This window comes from Trypanosoma brucei (assembly GCF_000002445.2).
Source record: "Trypanosoma brucei brucei TREU927 chromosome 11 chr11_scaffold01 genomic scaffold, whole genome shotgun sequence".
Lineage (NCBI taxonomy): Eukaryota > Euglenozoa > Kinetoplastea > Trypanosomatida > Trypanosomatidae > Trypanosoma > Trypanosoma brucei.
Genome location: NT_165288.1, coordinates 2,425,172 through 2,450,300, shown reverse-complemented (window position 1 = coordinate 2,450,300; position 25,129 = coordinate 2,425,172). Strand labels below are relative to the sequence as shown.

The 25,129-nt window shown below is 49.1% G+C and overlaps 11 protein-coding genes across 11 annotated transcripts, besides 5 other annotated features; all 11 read right to left on the bottom strand.

The window, feature by feature from the left end:
- Positions 1 to 112: 112 nt before the first annotated feature.
- Positions 113 to 637, bottom strand: Tb11.01.0880 (hypothetical protein, conserved; the record flags this gene model as incomplete). The annotated part of the gene is made up of 1 exon (XM_823886.1): positions 113 to 637. The coding sequence occupies one exon, from the start codon at positions 635 to 637 to the stop codon at positions 113 to 115; it is 525 nt and encodes a 174-aa protein (XP_828979.1).
- An 866-nt stretch (positions 638 to 1,503) lies between these two features.
- Positions 1,504 to 2,895, bottom strand: Tb11.01.0870 (replication factor A 51kDa subunit; the record flags this gene model as incomplete). Its single annotated transcript, XM_823885.1, has 1 exon — positions 1,504 to 2,895. One exon carries the CDS (start codon positions 2,893 to 2,895, stop codon positions 1,504 to 1,506), a length of 1,392 nt encoding a protein of 463 aa, XP_828978.1.
- Positions 2,896 to 3,877: 982 nt separating this feature from the next.
- Positions 3,878 to 3,901: a sequence feature (AT_rich).
- A 297-nt stretch (positions 3,902 to 4,198) lies between these two features.
- Tb11.01.0860 (hypothetical protein, conserved) lies at positions 4,199 to 6,508 on the bottom strand (the record flags this gene model as incomplete). Its single annotated transcript, XM_823884.1, has 1 exon — positions 4,199 to 6,508. One exon carries the CDS (start codon positions 6,506 to 6,508, stop codon positions 4,199 to 4,201), a length of 2,310 nt encoding a protein of 769 aa, XP_828977.1.
- A 563-nt stretch (positions 6,509 to 7,071) lies between these two features.
- Positions 7,072 to 7,098: a microsatellite.
- A 210-nt stretch (positions 7,099 to 7,308) lies between these two features.
- Tb11.01.0850 (C-terminal motor kinesin, putative) lies at positions 7,309 to 9,318 on the bottom strand (the record flags this gene model as incomplete). The annotated part of the gene is made up of 1 exon (XM_823883.1): positions 7,309 to 9,318. The coding sequence occupies one exon, from the start codon at positions 9,316 to 9,318 to the stop codon at positions 7,309 to 7,311; it is 2,010 nt and encodes a 669-aa protein (XP_828976.1).
- A 1,231-nt stretch (positions 9,319 to 10,549) lies between these two features.
- Tb11.01.0840 (hypothetical protein, conserved) lies at positions 10,550 to 11,410 on the bottom strand (the record flags this gene model as incomplete). Its single annotated transcript, XM_823882.1, has 1 exon — positions 10,550 to 11,410. The coding sequence occupies one exon, from the start codon at positions 11,408 to 11,410 to the stop codon at positions 10,550 to 10,552; it is 861 nt and encodes a 286-aa protein (XP_828975.1).
- A 662-nt stretch (positions 11,411 to 12,072) lies between these two features.
- On the bottom strand, positions 12,073 to 13,347 carry Tb11.01.0830 (hypothetical protein, conserved; the record flags this gene model as incomplete). Its single annotated transcript, XM_823881.1, has 1 exon — positions 12,073 to 13,347. The coding sequence occupies one exon, from the start codon at positions 13,345 to 13,347 to the stop codon at positions 12,073 to 12,075; it is 1,275 nt and encodes a 424-aa protein (XP_828974.1).
- Positions 13,348 to 14,108: 761 nt separating this feature from the next.
- Positions 14,109 to 14,144: a sequence feature (AT_rich).
- A 555-nt stretch (positions 14,145 to 14,699) lies between these two features.
- Tb11.01.0820 (hypothetical protein, conserved) lies at positions 14,700 to 18,350 on the bottom strand (the record flags this gene model as incomplete). Its single annotated transcript, XM_823880.1, has 1 exon — positions 14,700 to 18,350. The coding sequence occupies one exon, from the start codon at positions 18,348 to 18,350 to the stop codon at positions 14,700 to 14,702; it is 3,651 nt and encodes a 1,216-aa protein (XP_828973.1).
- Positions 18,351 to 19,163: 813 nt separating this feature from the next.
- On the bottom strand, positions 19,164 to 20,573 carry Tb11.01.0810 (hypothetical protein, conserved; the record flags this gene model as incomplete). Its single annotated transcript, XM_823879.1, has 1 exon — positions 19,164 to 20,573. One exon carries the CDS (start codon positions 20,571 to 20,573, stop codon positions 19,164 to 19,166), a length of 1,410 nt encoding a protein of 469 aa, XP_828972.1.
- A 47-nt stretch (positions 20,574 to 20,620) lies between these two features.
- Positions 20,621 to 20,649: a sequence feature (AT_rich).
- Positions 20,650 to 20,925: 276 nt separating this feature from the next.
- On the bottom strand, positions 20,926 to 22,071 carry Tb11.01.0800 (hypothetical protein, conserved; the record flags this gene model as incomplete). The annotated part of the gene is made up of 1 exon (XM_823878.1): positions 20,926 to 22,071. One exon carries the CDS (start codon positions 22,069 to 22,071, stop codon positions 20,926 to 20,928), a length of 1,146 nt encoding a protein of 381 aa, XP_828971.1.
- Positions 22,072 to 22,652: 581 nt separating this feature from the next.
- Positions 22,653 to 23,846, bottom strand: Tb11.01.0790 (hypothetical protein, conserved; the record flags this gene model as incomplete). The annotated part of the gene is made up of 1 exon (XM_823877.1): positions 22,653 to 23,846. The coding sequence occupies one exon, from the start codon at positions 23,844 to 23,846 to the stop codon at positions 22,653 to 22,655; it is 1,194 nt and encodes a 397-aa protein (XP_828970.1).
- Positions 23,847 to 24,661: 815 nt separating this feature from the next.
- Tb11.01.0780 (hypothetical protein, conserved) lies at positions 24,662 to 25,027 on the bottom strand (the record flags this gene model as incomplete). Its single annotated transcript, XM_823876.1, has 1 exon — positions 24,662 to 25,027. The coding sequence occupies one exon, from the start codon at positions 25,025 to 25,027 to the stop codon at positions 24,662 to 24,664; it is 366 nt and encodes a 121-aa protein (XP_828969.1).
- A 1-nt stretch (position 25,028) lies between these two features.
- Positions 25,029 to 25,103: a sequence feature (T-rich).
- Between the last annotated feature and the right edge of the window lie 26 nt (positions 25,104 to 25,129).

Below are 25,129 nucleotides of genomic sequence, written 5' to 3'. Positions count from 1 at the left end.
TATCTTTCTTCCCTATCACTCTTTGTTTGCATTTCTGATTCCCCCCCCCCATTATCCCTTCACACCGTCGTCACCGTGCATAGAGTAATGTATGGTGGAAATCCACACGGGTTTACTGTGTACCGTGTTCACCCGCACTACTGCTATCATTGGAGGGAGTGACTTCAGAGAGGCTGGCAGACGGTCCTTCAGCACCCTTTTCCCAGTACTTAGCGAAGTACGCCCACGAATTAAGCAGTAACGACACCGCCTTTCCTTCAGCAGAATTTATCTGTGCCTCGGTGAGGTTGTTCAGGTCTCGCCAAGCATCCAACTCGACCTGCTTCTTTCCACTGGGCCCACCTCCCGTTTGGTGGAGGCGTTTGAGTTTGTTAACACGCATTGCCACGTCCAGGGCAGTGGCCCCGTCGCCATCCCCCGTCTGCCCTGTTGCATTAGTGGCTGTTGTCGGGTTTGCAGTTGCCTCTACACCAAGTCGAGTTATGGGGGTGAAGTGTACGGTCTGCCGCTGCATTTGGAGTGAGTACACCTTGCTGGTGTGGGATACTGTGTCAAGCCGTTGATAGCTGTGGTATGCAGACATGCCACGTATGGCGAAAGCTCCACTAAGGAACAAAATACCCCGGCTACTCCTCATTGCTAATTATTTCCTACCTATTTTAGTTCACTTGCACGGCATGGGTCGTAATGGGAGCGGTTGAGAAAGAAGAGCTGCGTAAAAGATTGCGTTCACGCGAAATATCAGTCGTGTCACGCTGGATTGACGCAGTAGCAACTGCCCGAACCGGCCTGCGACGGCGCTCAAAGTCCCCTTTCATATGCGCCTCCTCATATATCATATGTGGCGAAAGTGCCATGTAGAAAGAAAAGATTTAAAAAAATATAGAAGAAAAAACAGCTGAGCACGCAACATCAGAAAACGCTCGTGGCAGTAGTGATACTTCCCCCCTTCCCCTTCTCAATAACTATGAGTTATACAGTGAAAAACAATACCAGTAACGAAGCCGCCACACTATCCCTCCACATCTGCAGGGGTTTAATGCACCTGGAAGCGAGGTTGAAATGTTTGCAGCCACTTTCTAGCCCCGCACAACTTCCGTTGACGACGTCATAGGAGAAGAACTGAGGGCGCTCAGCAGAGATTGGAAAATCCCTCGCCGCCTTCTCTTCCAATGCACCCACTGGGTCTATAATATTCATCGCCTCATTTGTCCATGTGAATTTCTCCCATTCGGCATTCTCCGGCTCCTCTTTCATTCGATTTAGCTAATTATTTTATCACGAGTTCTTTTGCCTGGTACAGGACGAAAATCCATGACGCATCTGGTTATTTCTGTCAAAAAATTTACCCTCACCCCTCCCCCTTACTCAGCGTACAAAAAGATACCCACTCAATCACTCGCTTGTCCTTCAACTCCGGGGCTGGTTCCCGTTGGCCTGAGAACACACCGCGCCAAATGAAATCAATCGGCTGCTCTCAAATCCAGTTTGATGGTGAAGGCCTTACAAGTAGGCATTAATGCATTTAATCATTTCGTCGCACTCCTGCCGCAGTTGTGCCGCCATGGCTTGTCGCTTATCCTCCGTCACGGTGTCCAGCGGCATAAACTCCGTAATGCGCACAACATTTAAGCGCACCCTTTCCGAATCTTCATTGCCACCGAGACCCTCCTCCTTCACACGAAGACGCATGAGCACAGGACGGTTCATGCGCATCTGGGCCACTTTTGTCACAAACATGGGATCCTCCTCCTGACGTCTTTTTAGTTCAGGAGCCGTCATGCCAAAGAACTCGGCTCCCGACTCATTAAAGAGCGTGAGCCACACCTGCGAAACGTTATCTGTGACTTGAATAGACACCAAGTACCGTTGTGTTGGTACAATAGATTGGTCACATTTCTCACAACGGAAGCGATCACCCATTGCCCCTTCGAGCATCACTTTCTTGTTGCATTGTGGACAGGCATCGTACCACTGTGTATCCTGTTTGAGGTAAACAGGAACGCAACGCAAATCGATGTAGTCCGGCTTCGGGCCTTTTCCGAGCCCCTCAGTCGTTATGTCATCAATGTACTTGTAGCCGCGGTAGGTTTCTCCACTGCTCGCGAGCCCCAAAGCATTATTTCCCTGCATTGAAAGTGAACTGACGTCCCGTCCACCCGTAGATTCAAACCATTCACGAAGCTTCTTCACGTCAGGGATGTTTGGATTAACATCAAACGATGACTGCATTGTTGTGGAGAGCGTTACACCATCAAAACTCCCCACCTTAAGTTGCCGCATTGCCAGTACGGTGCCAGGTTGATGTGGCCACTCTTTGGCGTTTTCGTTCCACAGGGTGACGTCAATCCCCGCGGTGGAATCGGCAACCTTCACGGTGCGTCTGACCAACTCACGACCAGTTGATCTCTGTACGATGGTGCCCAATTCCTCCACATTCAACACAACAGCCAGCACGTCGACTAAAGAACCGACTTCTCGTTGCTTGAGGATGGCAATTGGCACAAAGTTATACCGCTGTAGGGGAATCGACGAGCTAACGACATCCCTTGCTGCTGATATTTGACAGGTGTTGTCAAAGCTCAACTCGTAGTCATTATTCACATTACTGAACTTACGGTTGGCATTTTTTACCTGACCCCCACTAAAGTAGTAAACCTGTCCGTTCACTATGAGGGGATTGAACATGTCGACGGCCTCATTGAATACCGTCGCTCGGATAGAAGCAGACTCGTCAATGAGCGTAAAAGAAAACAGCTTCCCCTGTGAGGTTGGTTTATTCCACGTTCGTATTTCAGACTTGTCCGTCACGCGAGCGCGAATCCACCACTTGCCGCCAAGGAATGGCGACAAGGAATCGATTGGTTGAATCTGTTGTTGTGATGGCTGCTGCATGAAGTGATGAATAAAAGTAACTTTCCGACTTCCTTCGATTTGATGTGTAAACTATTTTTCTGCTTACTTGTGCGCTAGAGTCTATATCGGCGTAATGAGTGTATATGTGTGCACACACCACACCTGCTTGCGGTTTATGTATGTGCCTTGTTTGAGCTCTATTTGTTCTTTCTCTCTTGTTGGTTAAATCCTTCCTCCACCCAGTTGAAATAATTGATACTCGTTAAGTAGCCGTCCAAATGGCATGGAACGACGAAAGGGGAAAAAAATTAAAAAAACGGAAGAAAAGCCGAAGAAGTGGCGTAAACAAGTGCTGACACAGCGAGTCTAAAAGTGAGCACCGACAAAAGGCTAAGGTTAAGGGAGACGGCACAGCTAACCACAACCTTCCCCCCTGAGTGATCGCGAGAATATTATATTACCATCGTCACTAAATCCCCTTCCCTCCGTAAAGTACACCGAGTCACTCGCTCCCCTTCACCACGTGCATATATAAGCACAAGACAGAAATCGAAGCATATGAGAAAAGGTCAACCAGCACTGTTCCAACTGTCACTTAGGATGACGAGGAAAAGGCGGTAGAAATGGCGTCACGCGTGGATAGCGTTTTTTTCAGAAGGCGGGGAAATAGTCCGGTGTAAAATGACAACGGAGAAAAGAAAATATCGGGAGGTGGAAGATAATAGTTTAAGTCCAATGTAAAGGCACGACTTAGAAAGTCGAGATAAAAGAGAGCAATTTTGCATATGTTTTGCACATTTGTTTACTTACGCATTTAAGCGGCGGCACCAACGCTTCAAAAAGATTACATTGAGCAGAGGGTAATACCGCTATCTTAAACGAAGCACAAAAAAATAACAAAAAATGCTTCTCACCTATCACAAGGAACAGAAGCCTCTGCTAATAAGCAGTTTGCTTAAACCCAACCCGAACCACCTTCTGCCAACCCCTCCCCAGAACCTTTCCCCAAACCAACGGCAAGTATTTTTTTTTTTAAAAAATAAAAGCATCTGCACGTGCAAGCAATACAGGTAGCCTCGTGTTAGGCTGTGCTGCCAGTGGAGGAGGGGGCGACCCCCTCGCACCTCACACCGCCTGCGTATGGAGTGATCACCAAATAAAATAAAAATCAGTTTCAAAGTAACAAAACTAAAAAGAATTACTGTAAGGAGAAACCTTCACAGATGTTTCCACACTATGCTTCCCACCATGAGAGAATACTAGAACGGGGTGGGGGAGGGTAGCGGACACATGTTAAAGTCGCAAGGACCCGCCCCTCTAACCATCATCGCTGGAATTCGCTTCACTGATTATCACCATCCTCTTCGTCGCCCTCGTACTCTTCGTCACTCTCGTAGCCCTCTTCGTTGTTCTCGCCCTCTTCGTTGTTCTCGCCCTCTTCGTTTTGCGGAACCTGTGTGGTGGTACGAACCATGAAATCATTGACGTTGGCAGTTTCGTTAAACACCTCAAACACCTCGGCTGAGGTAATATAATCATCGGAACCGTCACTCCGCTTCCTCTGGCACAGTTCATCAATTGTCTGTTCTAACCCAACATTTGCTAAAATCTTCACCACCTCCAACTCTTTCTCCTCGTCACAATGTTCAATGCATTGAAGAGCATGATGCTCGATAATGGGACACCACGTCGCGTGCATGAAGAAGCAGTGGGTTATACCCTTGAAGCGCACGTCTTCGTCGCAGTCGGTTAATAGGACGAGCAGAACACGAGGTAGATGCTTGCTTTCATCATTCCTCTCCGCACTCGCCCCTTGGGCACCGCTGTCCAACCATTGTTGTACTCTTTTCACTTCTTGCAGTCCCTTGCAGCTGCCAAAAGTGTAAGTATCCATCCCATGTTGCCGCAGGTACCATTGCAAATATTGAAAGAATTGACTTGAACAACCAAATACAATCGCCCTGTGGTCGCCAGAGAGTTTCTTCAAGTTCTCGACAAGTACCTCGGCCTTGGAGCTCGGACCCCACTGGGAAAAGTCACTCGGTACAGGTTCGTCCTCAGGGCACTTGAGCAACCCGGGTGGAACGACAGTCCGATGATTTAGCACAGTTCTGCAATTGGGGCAGTATGGGCGACCGCTTTTCTTGATTTTGTCAATGCATCCCACGCAAAAATAGTGCGCACAGTTAAGGATTCCAGGCGTGTTAATCCTCAAAAAACAAATGCCACATTCTTCGTCAAGAACTCCACTTCGTAACTTATTCCTCAGTTCTGTGGTGAATGCACGCTCGCGCAATCCGTCGTTGGCAAGCAGGTCGAAAAATGACGTTAGCTGCTCCTCGCGTTCTTCTGGAGTGAGGGGCGGGGGGCTCATCCGTTGAAAAGTCTCCCGACCAACATACAAATGAAGGGTAATGAGACGGCACAAGTTGATGATTTCGAGTACCGGGAGGCACGACGTTTGCTGATCAGTTGAAGAGGAGACACTACTCACCGCCCTGTCAAATGTAGCGTTGTAGAACTCCTTCTCCTCCTCCGTTAGGTTGACTTTAATCACATTCATACTGTTGGCGCCTCGGCCACCCTCCCTTATTAGGCATGCCCGCCGGGTCTGACGACACATTGTAGAGAGCACTCGTTTCAGCTCCGTGTTTTTATCAGAATCGAAAACCGAACGATCCACTCCCTTCTTGTCCGCCACTCGTTCACTCCAAAATACCCATGACTTTAACGACGGCTCGTTCAAGAAACGAACAAACCCGTAGAGTTTATGTGTTTGCATTACAAACCGTTCTCCACAGAAGATCCACCGAGCGTCTGCCTGCAACTCAGTGCACAAGTAGCTCTCAGTGCGAGTGAAGTCACACAAGAAGTACGGCTCGAAAAGCACAACACGCCTCCAGTGGACCAGGTACAGTTTCCCTGGGAGTTCGGACCTCGGATCAGGCTCACGCCGAAGTGTACTGTACGTTGAGAGTACATAATCATAATCCGAACCTATCTGGGTCGGTGTCAAGTGAACGTTTCCTCGGCCGGTGTAAGCCAAAACCCGGGAAAGTGAGTGGGCGCCATCATGATGCAGAATCTCCATTAACCGCCGTACGTGGCGTTTCTTACACAACACAAGCATTGGACCACCATCGATGCAAACGGTGGTTTCCAGTGTAGAGTGGCTTCTCTGATGATCGACCTCACGCAGCGCACGCAGGGGTGCCATCAGCTTATCACTGCCGATACCGAATAGTATACCGCCTTTAGCCCTATCCTGCTCCACTTGCTCCCCCACAGGCGATGCACCCTCGGGAAGTAAGGTGGAAATTTCACAACTCCATGGTTTTTCTTCTTGCTCCCTCATCCAGGAAAAGACCTTTTGCTCAAGGGGACTCAGCCCGAGCTTCTCTACACATGCGGGAAGCTCAGGGAGTTCTTCATTGCCTTCATTGAATTCTGGGATAACCGATGTTAGTTTTGCCCACGCGCTTCCACCAGCACAACCGCTTTTTTCATCCAAAAAGTTGGTTTCGGGATTCTGCGCCTGCCCATCGTCGGAGTAAACACTTGAAGGATTGTGATCTGAACAACAATCTGTAGCTGCACCAAACCACGCCCCTTGAAGATCACGGGTTGTGCCTTCGCTTGGGCAAGGCAGCATTTGTTACGACTCCTTTGGGTCGATGCTTCCGTACTCGATATGCCTCCCACTGAGCCAGAAGCTTCCCCTTCGTGCTTGGCCTTTTCTTCCTTTCCAACCCCTTTGAACTATCTTCCCTGCTTCCCTTAAAATCGCTTTCTTTTTATTCTTGTTTGGTTGCCTCACTGCACCACAGGAAAAGAAAGGGAAAAGACAGAGTTGCACGGGCAGGGAAACATGTGGTAATATCAAGGGTAAAAGCACTGTCCGACCTTTCGTTATCCCCCCTTTTTCGGGATCGCCATTCGGAAAAAGCCAAGGGGAACAAGTAGCCATCGACACGTCGACCAAGTTTTAGCGAAAGGTGCGCTTGCTGCATTCAAAAACGGTACTGCAATTACCATTTCCAGCGGTGCTGTACCGACATGTAGGGCAAACTGATTTTACACACCACGTATCCCCGATGATAAGAAGGCGGAAGAAACTCTTTGGCCAGGTCCAAGGTCACCAACCGGCGAAATATAGGCCTGATTTACGTCCGCTCTGATAGTGTGATGTACTAATAAGAGAACATACGCACACACATACATATATATATATATATATATATACGTCCTCGCACATCGAGGTGAGACACAACCAGATGCACCCGCTGCCTCACTGATCCTCCCTGTCTGGAGCAGCACGCCTTTCCGTGGAAACGGGCAGAGGCGCGCCGATAGTTTCAACACAAACATGGTCAGTAACAAGAAATATGTAGGAGACAGTGAGTCTAGTGGCTACGAGAGGCAAAGAAGAAGAAGAACTTTCACAGCATCTCTTTAGAAGTTACCGACACGCTTCGTTGAGGGGCCAATGGCCGTCTGATTAACGCGTTTGGCGAAGCGAAGGGAATTGATACTTTCTGTCAAGTGCTCCTCCTGATCGGACACAGTGACGAGCATTAGCATCTTCCCACCCTTTGCGCCCAGGTAGTTTTGCAGTAAATATGTCAACTTGCAGTTACGCCATGGAGCCACACTTCCAGATTTGTTAAGAGCACTGATGCACTTTCCGAGGTCGAGCAAACTGCGGTTGATGTTCACTGCTTCCTTGAACTGTTTCCCTTGCACACCAGACTCATGTACTCGCTCGCTCCCGGCCAAATCCACCATGCAAAGTGACCCCTCACTGCGTTGACGTATACCAGCGTGTTCGCCCATAATACGCAGCACGAAAATACAGTGGGAACGGGACGATCTGTCGTTTATCATCGTCTTCGCCGTGCTACGGTTCTTCATCGCGATGTCATACAAACGCCGAAAGTCCTCAAATGAGTTGATACGCTTCTCTGTAACACCGCTTATGCTTGTTGAACCAGTTTCGTTACTTTGCTTGATGATGTGATAATTTGGCTGGGAAGCCGCGGCCCCACCGGGCTCGTACAGGGAAGCTTCTTGCAGCAAATCTCTGATAACCTCGTTGTATATTTCCACAAAATAGCAGCTAAGTTGGTACTTCCACCCATCAGCCTCTAACTCTTCCCGCCGCTTGAACACTGTCCGTAGTGCCCTGGGTGTTATGCCGCAGCGCTGCCCGTCGTGTTGGTCACCCTGCATGGAATAGGTTTTGCCGGAGCCCGTCTGGCCGTAAGCGAAAACGCAAACCCGGTAGCCATCAACGGCGCAGTTTACGAGGGGCTCGACATCAGCGTAAACAGCCTCTTGGCTAGCGGTGCCGTCGAAGACACGGTCGAAAGTAAATGTTTCCTTCGACTCTTGCCTTCCCGTTGAGGTGGCGTTGTTACGTGAAAGCAACACACAAATCGACCGTTTCTCAGTCGCATCACCGTCCGGGAAAATAAATCGTCCCACCGGAGCATCCCTTCTGATCTGCCCTATTTCCTTTGAAGCATAAATACATGCTGGGTTGGCGCTCACGGTTGTTTGCATCGTGCTCCGCGAGGAAACAGAGTCTTCGCGAGGGGTCTCAGAGAGGCATAAATCAGGATCACCGCAAGGGTTGCTGCTCCCACTACGCACATCAGGAACCGGACCCGCTGCAACCGACTCCGAGTTCAAGCCACCCTTAACGCGGCAGTACACGCGGATCGTTCCCTTCATCTCTTCACATTGTGAATACAGCTGACGCCGTAATATTTCCGTCTGCTTTCCGGCTCTTTCAACCCTTTCCTTGTCAACCTTGATGCGCTCCAGTTCCCTCATTATTTCCTGGACCTCCCCGGAAAACCCGTAGGTAGCATCCCTCATGAGGTTGTGGTGCTCCACTATCGCATCTAGTTTTCTCTGTTCCTCTAACAGTTCTTCTGATTGTTCTTCAATTTCCCTTTGAAGCTGCTCTAACGCATCAGATTGAATAACGATATCTTCCCGAAGGCGGTCATGCGCTCGCTCCAGTTCTGTACGCTGCTGCTGCAATACCACCGTTTCGTCCAAGGCACGCTGCCTTTCAGAATGGCAGCCGTCCTCACGGGCCCGCAAGTGAACGAGTGCATCGACGTGCCGCCGCCTATGGGATTCGTCACCCGCTACAACACCCGCTAACTCCGCCTCGTGTGAGACAACCATTTCCTCTATGGCGTCTTGGACTTCTTCGGTCTCACGTTCCTTCGTTGCATACAGTGCGGCTAATTGAACAATCTGCTCCCGAAGTTCCTTTGTTTTCCGTTTCCACATCATATCTCCCCCTCCTATGGAGTTGTGCCGGAGGGAACCCGAGCCCGGTTCAGAAGCAGTGTTCCTGGAATTTTTACTTCTGGCGGGTTCAGCACTTTTGGGGACAAGGTCGCTTGCTTCATGTTGCCTTTGCCGCTTCCCTGCCAATCTTTGCATACCTCGACTCAACCGCCTCCACCTCACCCCTCTTCTCCGGAAATGTTTATAAGAGCAAGGACGTTAAAAGTACAAAATCTATTTATTTTTTTTTTTGCTTCCACGCTGTGTACCTCTTTATCTGTGTTCGTGAAGTCAGCGCAAGTGTATCTTGTTTTCTTTCTTTAAAAGAAGAGGGTTCTTTCCCAAACACCTGGTGCTGATATAAACTTCCCGTCCCGATACGAAAATACGGTGCTCAAATCTAGAACTCTTTTTCTGTCAACCCCTTGTGTTCCTTAGGTTCGTGTCTGTCGCCACGTCTTCTTAGTTGCGACTAAAAGCGTCCGCGAATGTAAAAATGTGGTGAAACCAAAAAAGTAAGGACAAAAGCAAGAAATGAACTCGACAAAGTTATCTAGTCGCGGCACGCACTCCGCAGCCAAACAAAACACGACGGCAAGGGTGGCCTGATGGGGCAACAATCGTTCAGTGGATGCCCACCAACAGATCCATACAAATGTATAAAAACTCTTGCATACATGTGATAAACCGTTAACTTCACGCGTGGTGGGGAGTCTCAGGACAATGCGTGGCTACATTAAGACGCAAAACGCAAGGAGGGGGGAGAGGAACGTGAAGAGGGACGCCTCAAAATTGGTGTTGCAGTCCCGATGGCAAGGGGAAAATTTTCTGAGCCAAGTCAGGAAATATCAGTTGTGCTTTCCAGAAACTAGTAAGCAAAAAATCCGCCCTCTCCTGCTCATTTCACACATGTTTGCTCCAAACCCCTTCGCCCCGCATCGTCCAATTGGATGCATAACCGGACCCTCCGTTGTGCCAATGCACCAAATGTGTCTAACCTGGCCCCTACAGAAGTGTAATCGAGAAACTCCTCTGGGTCGCTGACAAACGGGGCCTATATAGAGTGGAAGGCAGCACCTGTAACAACGGTGTGTAGCCAACGTGAATCTCTCCAGCAGCTGGTATGTTCTAAATAATAAGCAATAAACTATCCATTGCTTTCCCACCTGCCACATCCTCCTTACTTCAATTTCACTCTAATGCATGTATGTACATACATATATATATAGATGCGAGCTAATGACACGTTATTTTTTTCTTCTTGTTCATTCTAGCTCACACATCATCATCATTATCATCAAGCATCGCGCTCACCCCCTTGTTGTTTCGCTATTGTTTGTCATCATTTGAAACACCTTCTTTTTCCCTTCGAAACCAGAGCACACCATCACAGGCGCCTAAACACGATACTCCGAGTGTAGAAAAAGTTGTCTCCGCGGAAACCTGTTCTAAATATTGAATCTTCTGATTTCTTCAGGCGTGACTTGGGGTCCACACGGGGATCAAATCCATTGTAAGGATCCTCCCAGTACTCTACTGGTGGTGGCCGGTCTGGTATGTAACCAGCCGGAAGCCACATTTTGTCAATGATGAAGTGCTTCATCACCGGCTGCACACGTTTTTCCCTGAATGGACATGTCATTATGTAGCACATAGACACGCCAGTAGCTGGCCCCTCGTCGAATGTGTAACCCCGTCGCCCCACCGGTTTAAAGGGAACGGGGGGCATGCGTTGCCGCCACACATCTCGTTCCTTCTTCGCATTAATGCGCTCTTGATCGTATATGGTAGCAATGTATTCATTGCCAATGTCAGTTATCGCTAGCCCCGGAGTTCCATAACTCCCAGCCTTACTGGGTGATGTGTATATCTGCCGCGGTTTAACCTTCGGGAAGGGTTGCGGTCCGCGGGTCTGCGGGTGATCGGGCATGTGTATGTAGGGTTCTTGTTGGAGTAGGCCGTAGTTAGAGCCAAGTCCTTCGCCCTTCTTTGGGCGAAAAACACTTATGAAACCGGTAGCCGTTATGTATCGCTTACGATTTTCCATCTGCTCTCGACGTGCCATCGTTTCAGGATCGGGGTACCGGTCCCCATTGTACACGTAACGGAATTCCTTATCGAACAATGCATCGGGGTAGTGACCTGTTTTGGGACGTGACGTCAAAAAGTTTACACCATGCAACCGTTCATCTACCACCTTCTTGGGACGATCGCCAAGGCAAAGATATGAGGGAATTGAAAAGACCATTGACTGTTCTTGCTATTTGTCCCTCTTGTTTTTTTTCACAACAAGCAGTGCAGGCCGGAGGGCCACTACACAAATGATGGCAACCTTAGTCACTTGCTTCCTCCCCGCGGGGCTGTTGTGCCTCCCGATTACCACCGCACTGTCTCGGACAGTCAATCTTCAGTTACACGGTTAACTTACAGGGCCTAGACGAGTCGGTAGGTATTGACAACGAAAGCTTGGGGCTCAGCTTTCACGTCTGCCCGATTTCTGTATTTTTCCTTTGTACAACTATGTCGTAGTCAACAAAGCCTTCAATCAAACTGCAAGAGCTGCACCTCACCTGCTAGATTCGGTAGAAGTAACAAATGCTCCTCCAAGCGAACACTTGTGTATGCGCAGCTGATGGAAACGACAACCGCAACAATACCGAAGAGAAAAGAAGTTAAGTGGAATAATGTAGATGTTGTTAGCAGGTACAACACGAGTACAAAAAATAGACAAATAATGACAGAATGTGCTGCTCATGAGTGATTGCACCGCTCAGAGGGTGGAGTGCCGGAAAACAATAGGGAGTTACTGGAGTTGTGTTCTGTCACGCCGCGCTGTTCCCCACGCGCACACAGTATACGAAGCGCAACGGTACTTGACCTGTGGGATGAGAAGTATTATCCCCTGTTCATCTAACAAATCGACCTCAGTCGAATCACATGGACGCCCACCACGGCCTCCATCGAAGTAAAAAAGGGCCCAATCCAACCGCTCACAACGCTGTTTTCAATACCCTCGAGCCCTTTAAAGATTCCAGACGGGCTCACTTCGTCCCGCTCGAGCGCAAAACAACATACACTACCATCCCCAGTGTGCACCGACACAGAACGTGGAAATGTGAGAGTGATGTCGTGCGACCGCCCAGCGGACGGTACCCCGCACGCCAGACGGTAAGAACAAACACTTAACCCGGCTTCTTCCAGGACCGCAAATAAACGTTGAATTGTTTCCCTTTGCCGATGTGTCTGCACGACAACAGCGCCACCGCAACCATTTGTAGCACTTAGGGCATCGTGCAAGGTCCTAACAAAAGGTTGAATCAGTGACACATCATATACACAGTCAGCAGCTAGAATGAGGTTGCACCCCCAATTTCGAAGCTTAACCTGGTTTTGTTCATGTTCTCTCCAATCGAGTAGTGCCACCGCGTGAAGTGGTCCTCCACTATTAGGGGTATCGGAGGTTACAGCCTCCGCCACCACTATATCTTGTAATGCCAAGTTGAATGTTATGTTGTCGACAAGCTCCTGCTGATACTCCGTGAGTATGCAACAACAAACCCTATCCTCATACGCACGCTGCCGCTTCAGCAAAAGTGGCAGCAGTCCGACACCGGCCCCCAATTCCAGTAGTCGGAGTTCTCCTTCCAGTGGAAACGGTACCACACTTGGGGACGGCTCCGACAACTCCCGCGCCAAAAGTTGAACAAGTACAAAGGCAGATGGCCAGAGTGCCAGTCCCACATTGGTGAATTGCCCAACAGCCAAACGGACAGAAACATACTTCTCGCTAGCGTTCGGGTCGAAATACGTCCGATAGCAAAATGACTTTTGATCACTGCGCCCGGAAAGCTCCATGTACTCAATATATGCTTCCATTAAATCTTGATGGATGGGATCCTCTCCGTCAGGATCCTCAGCACCCGCCGTACCACTATGGATCTGCTCGAGCTCAAAGATGAAATGTTTCAAGAAAGCATATATGTTCGACGGCCGCGGTGGATACTTCTTGACCAGTGGGTTGCGGATAATCAGAGCAACACAGAGCTGTTGCGCAGCAGGCGAGCACCACGACATCCCACAAAGCTTGCAGTCTTCAATGAAAGCATCGAAAGTCTTTCGAGGCGGGGCCGATTGAAGAAATAATAGCAGCGACACCGGCGGATGCGGTGTGCAAGGTAGCAACATGGTGGAAAACGGGACCTCAAAAACTCCACCAGTTTCCTTCGCTGCAGAAGCTCGGGTCTCTAAGACACGCCGCCGAGGTGCGCATGTAGAAAGACAAATGAAAGGACGGGGAAAATGGGCCAACAAGTTGGTGAAGCAAACCAGCACTCGGTTGTTACAACCTTGAGGATCAATGCACGCACACACATCAACTTTCCAGAAATACGGAAAATATACTGAATACGTGCTTTGGCGGAGGTGTATTTGAGGAGATAGACTTCCGCGAACCTGTTGCCGGTGCTTTCAACTGACACCCCAGAAACATGACTTAAAAGTGCAGATTGATAAGACCCCTAGCATCAGTTTTTTTTACAATGATAGTGAATATTAGCACCAACGCCCCAGCCAAACAAAACCGAATATATTAGGGGAGAGAACTGATCGCAACGTAATATCATTTCCTCCCCTTACTGTTTTCCACAACTTTCTGAAGGTGTGTACGGGTAGCTCCACCAATGAGTAACTTTTGGATTCTCGGTTGATCAAAGCTCGTCGACTGTACCCGTGCAGGGAAAGATGGCCATCCCGATCTTAATTTAGGTTGGTGTGCTAGTAACTTCCTAGTCAGCTGGCGGGGGGGGGAAGAAATGGTTAGGGGCAAAGGAAGAAACACAGTAGCCGTACGCTTAACTTCGCAAGTCTACCTGAGCACCACACTAATGTCAAGCATTGCTCGAGATTTAGACCTCATTGCTCCGCCGCTGCAAATTGGTACCGACTGCTTATTTTTTTATTGTTTTTTTAAAATAGATAAATTACGTGTTCTTTTTAGTCTCTTTAATTTCTTCTTGCTTCAAACTCAACCACTCGAAACTCAGTTTAAACGGTTAGAAGGAAACTGTTACACCCCAAGGCTCAGGGTTACAAAGAGATGGTACAATCAAGAGAGAACGGATGAAAAGGAGCCCAAGAAGAGCGCCAGCAACAACCACAAACGAAGACTCGGGCAACAAATTCCCAATGTAATGGAATTGAAGAACATCAGCTAATCGCCGACGTGTAGTTCTCCGATACTTTCACACAAAGCCGCCGTCATCGCTTCCCCCACATTAAAAAGAAAACGCTTTCTTTCTTTTCTTGCAGTCGTCTATCGGTGCTCCTCAACTCGCTATGCGAACCTCCGTCTCCTCTGTTCCTTCTATCATCTATTACACCCTGTCATGGCACCCATACTTGATCGCAACAAATCCCGCTCATTTAATACGAATCTGCAGGGTGTGTTACACCATCGCCATCATATTATTATGCAGTAACATGCACACATACGCATGTGAGGCACACAAATATTTATACATACTTGTGGTCCACCACCATTACTTCCGTGACTTGTGCTGTGACCGAAACTCACGAAGGCGTGCCGTTTCCTTCTTTGCCTTCTTGAGTCGCCGTTGGTATTCTTCCTCCTCAGCCTTTGACTCACGCAAGTGACGTTCACGGACTCGCTTCTTCGCCTCAACTTTTTTCCTCCACATCGCTTCTGTTTTTTCGTTTAATATGTCTAGCAGCGCTGTTCGGCGCATATCCCGTGGCTCTGGTGCAACTGTTGTTGCACCAGCAATTTGCTCCTGAAGTGCGGTGCTGCGTTTCAGGGGTATATATTCTTCCTTCAAACTGAAAGGTAACTTCAGCCTTTGGTTGCGCGAGAGGAGCACATCAGGGGTCTTGCCCTTTCCATCATCGTCATCTACAGTCGCCCGGTTACGACGCCTAATTTCACGATATTCGGAGTCGCTCTTGGATTCCAACGGCACACCGTGCGCCCAACGCAACTCCCGCATGGGTCGCATCCCCACCCATTCCGCGTCCACGAGGTTGCGCTGGATTGAGCAATATTTAGGCGGCTCAACCATTTTCCATGCTCGGCAGAAGACGATATCGGAGGGGAAGATTTTGTCCTCAAAGGTTGCACGGATGAGGCCATTCTTTCCCTTCAAAACTGTCTTGACAATACCACGTATGCCGGCGACAGTTTTCAGCTTTGCCCCAACGTATTTCGCAGCCTCCAAGTCGCTGTTGAACATACCCTTGATAAATGCAGTGGTTTTCATGATCTTTTGTGGTGTGCCGATCAACTTTAACTTCTTTACAATGTTCGAGGCGAGGTCATTCCCAACAGTGTAGCCTGTGCAAGAAATGCGGAAGTTCGGCGAGCGCTGCTCACGCACGGGGATTGCAACGAAGCCAGTGTTCGCAGGTGCCACTGGGGCATAAAATGCAGCGGCACAGTGCATGTGCATTGGAGTGTACTTGAGGTACCGCATGCGGCCGTTAGGATCCTCAGTGGCCAGTATAGGTTGTGTCTGAAAGCGACGCCACCCCATAGAGAGCAAAAGCGGATCCTGTGCTTTGAGTATCTTTGGAAACCAGCGGTGGCGCTTTAACTTTGCGTGTACAACTTGAAACTGGTCCTCTCCAGCATTTACACCCCCGGCAATAATGGGGACTGAGGGGTCAAAAAGCTGCACAAACTCAACAGGGACATTTTCCAGCACAAAGCGTACATACAGCCCGCTAAAGTGGCCAACAAGTTTTATTTTATTCGTGATATCATGCCCCACTTCCTGCAACGCCGTGTCCAGTCGCTCCTTCTTTGCTTCGACTTCGCGTGTCATCTCGTGGTAGTGCGAGTACGTATTATTCTTTCCACCCATGTCGTATAACTCGTTGAAGGCCTTCTTCTTTGCCATTCTTTTCTGAAGCAACCGTTCTTGCTCCTCCGTCAGAGGCTTTCCACCTACTATCGCGGTCGTTTCCTCCATCTCGTCGTTGTGGTCGTCAGCAGTGTCGTTCTTCTTAGAAAAGTGGTTGGGGTCATAAAATTGGATGGCACTATCATCGTCGTCACGAAGAGCGGCAGATGATGTTTCTGCCCTTTTGGCAGATGCATCATGAGGTGCTAAGAATGTCGCAACAAGTCCATCTAATTCGGGGTCCGACAAAGCAGCACTATCAACCACAGCATCATCGCCCTCTTCGGCAAGAATGTCGTAGCAGCTGCCATCAGTCATATCGTCATTGTCTGCACCTTTCCTTCCTCCGGTTATACTGCCATATGCTTCGGCAGCCCTGAAATTCCTCATGTGAGGCACGGTCCCCTTGGACGTATGACCGACGTTTGCGAGTGCGTCCCGCGGCCGAAAGGCACCCCAGTCGGTGGTTTCTCCATCACCGTCCCACTCCTCTTCGTCGGTTTCGGCATTGCCCTCATCGTCAACGTTCTCTTCATGCTCATCCTTCACATTGGTGGAGTCAAGTGGCGCTTCACCACGGATAATGGCATCAAACTCCTCATCCTCGCTCTCATATCCTTTACTGCCTTCAGTCTCAGCACCGCTACTGGCAGCATCACCGACATCGTCATTTGGTGAATCCCAATTTCCCGTCACGAAGAGGTTTTTCAAACGGCGAAGCAAATCGGTGTTAGACCAGTCGTTACGGATAGTGTTCTCACGAACGGAATCGGGTGCTCCACGCCCCCGGGGCGCCAGCCCCGCTGCATCATCAGCACTAGGATTGTTGACACGAAGCCCGTCATCACCACCACCGGGACCGTAGAGTAACAAGTCCTTCTTCACTGCTGCTGCGGAGCTAGCCATCTCACCGCTATCCCAGTCGCTGTCGTCACTGCTTTCAGTTGCCTTTTCCTCTCCATCATCACTAACCGAAGTATTCGACCCCTTCACATCCCCCATGTCCAGTTCCATAGTATCCTCACCACGAAAAACAACTGGCCGGCGCACCACTTCAAGTGCAGTGGCGGCTGCATCGATCGGTTTCACGCGCTGGAGGTCCCGTATTAGTCGTAGACCCTCACCCGAACGCTCAATTGTGGACTTCTCCGCATCCTCTTGAATGTAAATTGCATCGTCATCGTACACAACACCACTGACATCACAGTAGGGAGCATATATTCTTTTTTGCTTCATACCGAGGTGGCGCATCTTGTGCCCCTGTGATTTACTCTCGCCCCTGGCGTTTTTTTCGTCAAATGCACAGGGATCGTCCTGATGGGACAAATGCATGATGGGGAAATCGCCGAGTCCTGGGATGTGAACAAGCTGCTCCACCTTCATTGGCCTTCCCCGCGCGTAGCCATAGAACGCAATGGTACGATTGCACTTCTCATTGTCGACAACGTTTTGCGGAGCTGTGATGTCTTCGTAGCGGTCAACCACTACACAACTGTGCGTATTACGCCAATTTTGTATCTTCGGCTCTACACATATGAGCAGGCGGTGCAGCTTCAGTACATCAGTTGAACGGTACATCCCACGTACCATCGGCGCCAGACAAAGCACCTTGGCCCCTGCAGCCACCTCATGCCAAAAGCGGTGTCGTAAAAATCTCTTTTTTTTTCGTAGAGCTTTCCCTGTCTTCAATTGGTCAAGGTGCGAGACGATTCCGAACATACGAGGAAAACCGTGCACTTGCGCGATGTTCAAAAATTCAAATGTTTCCATTTCAAACCCAAAACTACCATCGACCATCAATAAAATCAGATCAGCAACTTTTGCTACGTCGCACATCGCCGTCAATGTATTGGGGCACTCAAGAAACGTCACACGGCGGCTACGCCCAGCAACAACAGTAATGAGCCCCCGTACCACCTGAACGTTACGGTTGCTGTAGAACTTCACCATGGAGCGAATGAGCGTTGACTTCCCCACACCTGGTGGACCAACAACAGCAACGAGCAGCGGTGGTTCTGCTACGACGTGCCGCAGGGTCTTGTCCACTACGGGAACATGTAATGCTGTTTCCCGCTTCTCAAGACTTCTCAGCAACTGCTGTCCCTTTCGGCTACTGGCTGTAGGTCCCTGAAAGGCCTTTGTATTGCTACCACGGTTAGGTTGGAGTTCGATACCCGCCTTTTTCTTACGGTACTCCTCCTTTTTCACCGCTTTACTGCCCACAACACGGGCCTTATGGCTTTTGTTCCTCTGCTGCTCGTCGTCGGCTCCCATTTCAACTACGGGCCCTCTCCTTAGCTATGTTAATATCGTAAGGGTAGCGCTAATGTGTCGCAATCCAAGGGCAGAAATTAAAAAAACTACTAAAAATAGCCCCTGTGATCTCTACAGATGCTTGCGTATAAATAAATACAACCGTATAATTTACTTGTCAAGCACCCTAACACAGAAACAGTAACTGAGCAGTTAGAGGGACGGCAGCTACGTGCTTCCCCTTAAACCCAAGTATGCGTACATGTGCGTTCGTTGTGGAATGCATAGGAAGGATTAGAAAGTGGGAACGGGTGAAGGAAAGCGGGGTGAAGGGAAAAATCACGTGTGTCACACGAGCCACAATCCAAGAAGCAGATTTCCTTTAAATGGAAAAACATAGGTGGTTAGGGGAGGGAAGTAAGGGTAACATATATATGCCGCACTGCCCTTTGCCTCATCGTGTGTCCGCACCAGGGCATCGGGGTAAACCTTGTGATCTCTCCACAAAACACGGTAAGTTTTTTTGCCGTTACCCAAATAAAGGATGATGATCGTCGTATATATCACTGTGTGTCATGGCAGCCGCAGTGTGCAGCGAACATTTGAGAGGTTCCCCTTTTTGACCCCGAGATTTCTGACATGCCGTTGCAGTTCTCTCCGCGTGTATTTCCCTGAGACTCACTTCAACGAGGTAACCTTCAACAACTGAGGTCCATAGGGCGGCGCCCCATTTGTGTAAAGGGAACCCAATGAAGTATTGACTGAGGCAACACCAAATAACCGCGTTGAAGTTCGAGGGTGCCATACCTCGACAACGGTGCACATTGCCCACCCTTACAGTATGAAATCATCTGCCTTCTCCGCTTGCATTAGGCACTGAGAAACGAACCTGTCATCAATAATAGAGGCGGGCTTTCCTCGTGTTATGAAGTCCCACGCGTTGCGCAGAATACCCCTGTCAAACGGACTCCGGCCACTAGGGTATATGTGTTTCAGACGCTCCCTTGTTGTTGTTGCTGTTAAAACACCAGCTATCACAGAAACAAACAAAGGCAGTGTCCCAAGAAGAAGGAAAACAGCCACAACCAGTGTTGTAACTAAAAGTGCATAGAGAAGAGGTGTCATCGCTTTGCATCCCCTACCCTTACTATCGGCGGCAGCGGCATCCATCCCACCCATGTTTTGCGAGACACAACTGCGAAGCACCAGCGCCGCAGTTGTGACCGTAAGTACCATAGCGGCGATGCAAATAAGGACAAACAAAAGGAACATACCGATGTTTCGACGGCCAACACACACGCCAATAACACCACAATGGTGATCCTGCTCATTAACGCACATTCCGCAGAAATAGCAATGCGCTGCACGAAGTGGGCGATGAATCCCGCAGGCACTGCACCAACGCCGTTCCACGCTTTGTCCATTTACATCTTCCCAGGAACTCTCACGCTCCTGCTGCACCCCGCCCTCCACTTCCCACGGCGATGGACCATCAGCTGCTAGGGAGGGAACGGACGGGAAGGTTGGTCGCGCGTACCCAGGGTCGCTGTACACTGTTGCCCACAGTGATCCACAAAGGGGCAAAAACAGCATAAAGATAAGCTTCATATTGTGCCACAAGTGCGGTTCGCCCACAACGTGTGTAATGTATGTGAGGACGCCTGTAAACACGATAATAATGGTGAGTGGAACGGCAGAAGAGGTGGAAGTTTTAACCACAGGTATGTAAAAATGGCCCACAACGGGAAACTCGCGACGAAAAAGACGGACATTGCCTACCTCCGCTACCGGTTTATCACCAAAGAAAAGATATTCAACACAGTAAACCAGAGGGTGCAGAAACCATATTTTATCTGATATCGCTTGGATACGGCGAGCCGAGAAGACCTCTTGTACTTCGCTGTACGGACCTTTTGACATGATATGTCTTTGCTCCTTGGTCATTTTGCTTATCAGCATGGCGACTTGGGCGCTTGCCGAGCCACCACTTGATTCCCTCACCTCCATAGAATAACGCACTCCCCTGCTGCTAACGCTATCATCAAAACTGTGCTTGGGAAGGACACCGGGGTCATCTGGGGTTAGTGGCTCCGAGGGGTTCTGCAGATTAATGTGTGTATGGCACAAATAACATTTCACACCGTAAATATTGGCACTCTGACAACTAAACGAAACAGTGTTGCTACACACCGGACAAAGGACACAGTACTGGTGCCCAACTACCGGGAGACGGAACCCCGTCATTCCTTCACCCAGTGCAGAGAAGCGAATTCCCTCTGATGCCAATAATGTTAATATATTTTTTTTTATTTATATTTTTCAATACTTTTTTGTATCGCCACCAATGCACCACAATATCTGTTGCGAAAGAAAGATTGTGGGAACAAAACAAAGAGCACTGTTTGGATCCGCAACAAAGATAGAATCGACCAAGCAGTAAAAGGCAGCATGTGACATAGAGGTTTCAACAAAAAGCCCCAAACGGCGTAAATACCCGGCGTTACAGCCTCAATCGGCACCAGGTACGTAGCAAAAGTGGTGTCGCAACCTGTTCCATAAGAGCAAAAAGTCAAACACATTTTTTTGCAGGGAAATCTCACTCACAAAGAAAACATGACCCCTTACTTGCTTTCCCACACGCACACAGATCACCACGGTATGCTTTCGCACCGGATCTTACTCCTTTGGAGCTGGTACTCATTTCCCTTACACCAGCGGGCACAAAGCGAGCACTGCAAGAAGAACACACCACAGTTGATACAACATGTGCCGGGAACTCCCCCGCTGAGCAAAATGGACACGACACATTTTTCTGCCCCCTGCTAGGAGTGTCGGCAGTAAAAGCATTTTGTCTTCTACCGAACGTGGATTGCTTTCCACGCATTTGTGCGGGTTGCGTCGTCGAAGGGTGACGGGACGCGCCAGCAGTAGGAGAGGAAATCGGTATACTAATCAAATCATCATTATCATCATCTGATATATCAAACATCCCGAAAAGCTCCTTTAAACTACAAGGAACTGACCGCTGTTTCCCGCCGTTGGCACCGGGTTTGTGTGAACCAGGTGTTTGCCGCTGCCCAGCAAAATGCGATCTTACTCGCGAGGTCCCTTGTTTCTCCGCCTCAACGCCATCGTCGTCGCTACCTGATACATCAAAAGTGGGAAGTGGTTTGGCCCGCTTCGCCACTGATGGTGGTGGTGACAGTGGATGAGAAGTGTCGCCGTCAAACTTGTTGAAGATGTCCGGGGGTAGCGGTACCTCCGCGAAATCATCCCGAAACGAACGGTGTTCACCACTCTCTGTCGGACGGCGGTGTTGAGCTCGACTATCGTTCGCTGAATGACTGCTGCTTGTGGGAGTCGTCGGTGATGGCACTGGGGGTTTCCACCATGAAGGTGGTGGCGGGGGACCCCCAGCCGACGATGGCGGCTTTGCTGTCCTTGCTGCAGTTGCCGGTCTCGCTGATGTTGGGGCTGGTTTTGATTCCCGTGGATCTGGTTTGGACTGCAGGGGCCTGAGTGCCGTTTCAAACGCCTGTTGCACTAACTGAAAGGCTTCATGTGCACTAGGATGAGGATTCTTGTCGGGATGGGTGCGCAATGCCATGAGCTTATACGCCTTTTTCAGCGCCCCTTCTTCAAGCAGAGCATTGTTGCCGAATAGGATCGCTGCCTCCCCTTTGGACATAAGTATACGCTGAACAAGGTCATCACCGGTTAATCCCACCACTGCCGATGCCATCGGAAAACAATTTTTCGACGCACAGGCAACAAGCGGGCTGATGCTGGAAAGATGGCCTGCAGCACTTGCCTTCTCCAGTCTTGTTCTGCAACTCTCACCAAGGCGCGGCCACTAAAAGTATAGTCGCATGCATGTGCACGCAGTTACATGAGAAATAAATGAAGGTGGACAAACTAGGCAGTGGGATGAAAAAATATATATAACAGTAATATTTCTTGGTTCTCGTTTTTATGCTCTTCACGATCAATGTTAAGCATCCAAACTCCCTTCTTTCCCCACTTAGTTGCTCGCATGGGCGGCAAATCTCCTGTTGTTTATTCACGCCTGACTGTGAGAGTTAGTGACTGAGGGGGGAATATACAAATCGCAAGCGCCCAGCGAAAGCCATTCGCACATCCAAAGGCCGCTTCGTCAATCACAATATTCCGGTATGAATATTGAAGCCGCGTCACTATTCTATTTTTTTAAAAAAGGGACGTTAGTTGAAGCAGACGGGCACACGCCCACGTACATAAGTGGATGGGAAACGCAAAGGCCGCTCAACCATCGAGGAGGAGCCCCAATTCCTTGACAACGTCAACTCAGTAATGCAGCACACTGGCCCGCGCAGTTTCACGTTTCTTTATCTCAGCTATTGCTTCCTGCAACCCCTTGTATGTAATGGCGTAGAGTATGGATATGGGAATGTCGTTCTCCGGTTGCATGTCGTATTGTGGACGACAACGGTACGCCACAACCGCAACATGTTTCTCCCTGAACTCGTAGAGCACAGAATCCTCTTCACGCCAAAAAACATATCGCTTCATGTCCAACTCCTCATGTTGTTGAGTCACTGTTCGTTTCTTCCTCTTTTGAGGTAACGATTTATCTCTGCCTTCTTTACGGTCTGCGGCTGATGCCTCGGCACCTGTATCAGCACTAGGACTGTCGGTCGCCCGTTGAATCTTGGAAAGGACAGCAAAAATACAGGGGAACGTCGCATGAATTACGTCTTTCCCCTGCTTCGACTTAAGATTCTCTTCTACCCTTCTTCCGAAGGTTTCCTCAAAGCGTTTTGCGAGGTCAGTCAGAATATGGGAGGTTAACTCCAGCGGGACGTTGCGAATGTACTCACCAACGAGAAAAACACATTTCGCTCGGCCTGTTTTTTCTTCAAGCGTTGTGAGGAGTTCCGTTGGGAGAACCCCTGGGGATACCGTGCGCCAGACATCAGTTTTCAACAGATTCAGCAGGGAACCTAACCGAGAATCGTGAGCAAGGTCGAGAACACTGGCCACACCATAGACGTCCTCCTCTACTCCCCCCTCTTCCTCACCCCCACTGCTGGCGATGTCATCGTTGCAGACATAATCATTGCTGATCTTCACAATGCATGTGAAAGGGCTCTTCAGAAACGCAGTGCCTAAGTCCTCTCGGTCTACCTCATTCATCCTATCGGGACAAAACTGATCCATGAGGTGCATGATGGCATTCACATCCTGCTCCCTGATATCGAATACGCCAAAGTCAACATCCACAACCGTCACATCGCCGCTATCCGCTTCATCGTCATCGACGCTGCTCGCGTCAGATGACGTGGCATCACAGTCAGTAAGGCTAGCTACCGAAGAAGAATGGTTTCCATCGTCCCCCATCCTGCGGCTGAAGAACTCGTTACTAGCACAGCTGTCCGAATCCTCGTGGCAGTCACCGTAGTCCTCAATGACTTGCTCCAAGTAAGCATGTGACGGAGGTGTGAGAAAACTAGCGTCAGGCTGACGGTGGCGCTTAGGCATTATTAAGCGCTCTCTCTGTTTTTCCGCTGTATTTTCCTGCTTCCTTCACTTCACCACTTTCTATTACCTCAAATACGATTCTCTCAGCGCCCCTCCCCTTCCCATGAATATGTACGATCAGAAAAGGAGAGTTCAAATACCGTTTAAACGCAACAGCAAGTGACCCTGTACAAAACTAGCTTAAGAAACAGTAATAATTAAGTGCGAATTAACACAGCCGCACTCCTCTTGGTATCTTGCAGGTCCCAAAGAACACCAGAACACTTCATTCCACACCAGCGCCCCGGCCTCTCTCAAAGCCCGGTTCGAAACGAGAAACGGCAGCTTCCTTCCGACATCAGCCCCCACCACAAGAAATAAAAGAGCTGCATGGTCCAACGCAGACACATAAAAAGCAGCGGGACGCAAAACACCACTCTGTCACACCTTCAATCCACAAGCCCACAACCACACGCGAATCACATCACACCAGTGCACGGATGCAGGCAACACCCTGAACCACAAAACAAACCGAAAAAAAAACTACTACCACCTTAACACGCAAATAAGTGAATAACCACGAAACACAATGGAGGGATGCAGAGAATAGAAGTGGTAAGGGACGAGGGAAACAACGACGTGGAACATTATCTAATAAATCAGCAGAATAATTACCTAAAAGAATTCCCAAAAGCATGAGACATCAGCACAGTTCGTCGGGTAAAAAAAAAAAATGAAACCCAGACATAGGGGACACAAACCTTAAGAAAGACTACAAAATTAAAATCCTAATAAAACAGAAATGTACGCCACCAACCAAACGACCAAACAACCAATCACCAATCGTCATCCATGCGTTTCCGGGCAAACACAATATTGCTCTTGGATTCCGCTGACTGAGAAGACATTTGTTCAAGAATTTCCCGCACCATTTCATCAGAAACGGGCGGTTGTAGCTTGCCTTGGCGAACAGCTTGTATGATATAAGATTCCACAGCTGTTGCACGATCAGCTTTCACCTGACTCAGTCGGGTCAGGCGTTCCCTTCCTTCAGCAGACACAACGGCGCGCAAAATACTTTCTTTCTGTTCTCTCATTGCTTCCTGCTTTTCCTCCTGCGCTTGTTGCTTCATCAGCAACTGTTGTGCCTGTTCTTCGCTAATAGGGACACGGGACATAGTGGACAATAAAAAACCTAACATTAAAAAAAAAACAAAAAAGAAAAACAAAAAAAAAAAGCAACATAGAAAAAGACAAAGAAAAAGACAAAGAAAAAAACAGGAATTTAAAATATACACAAATTC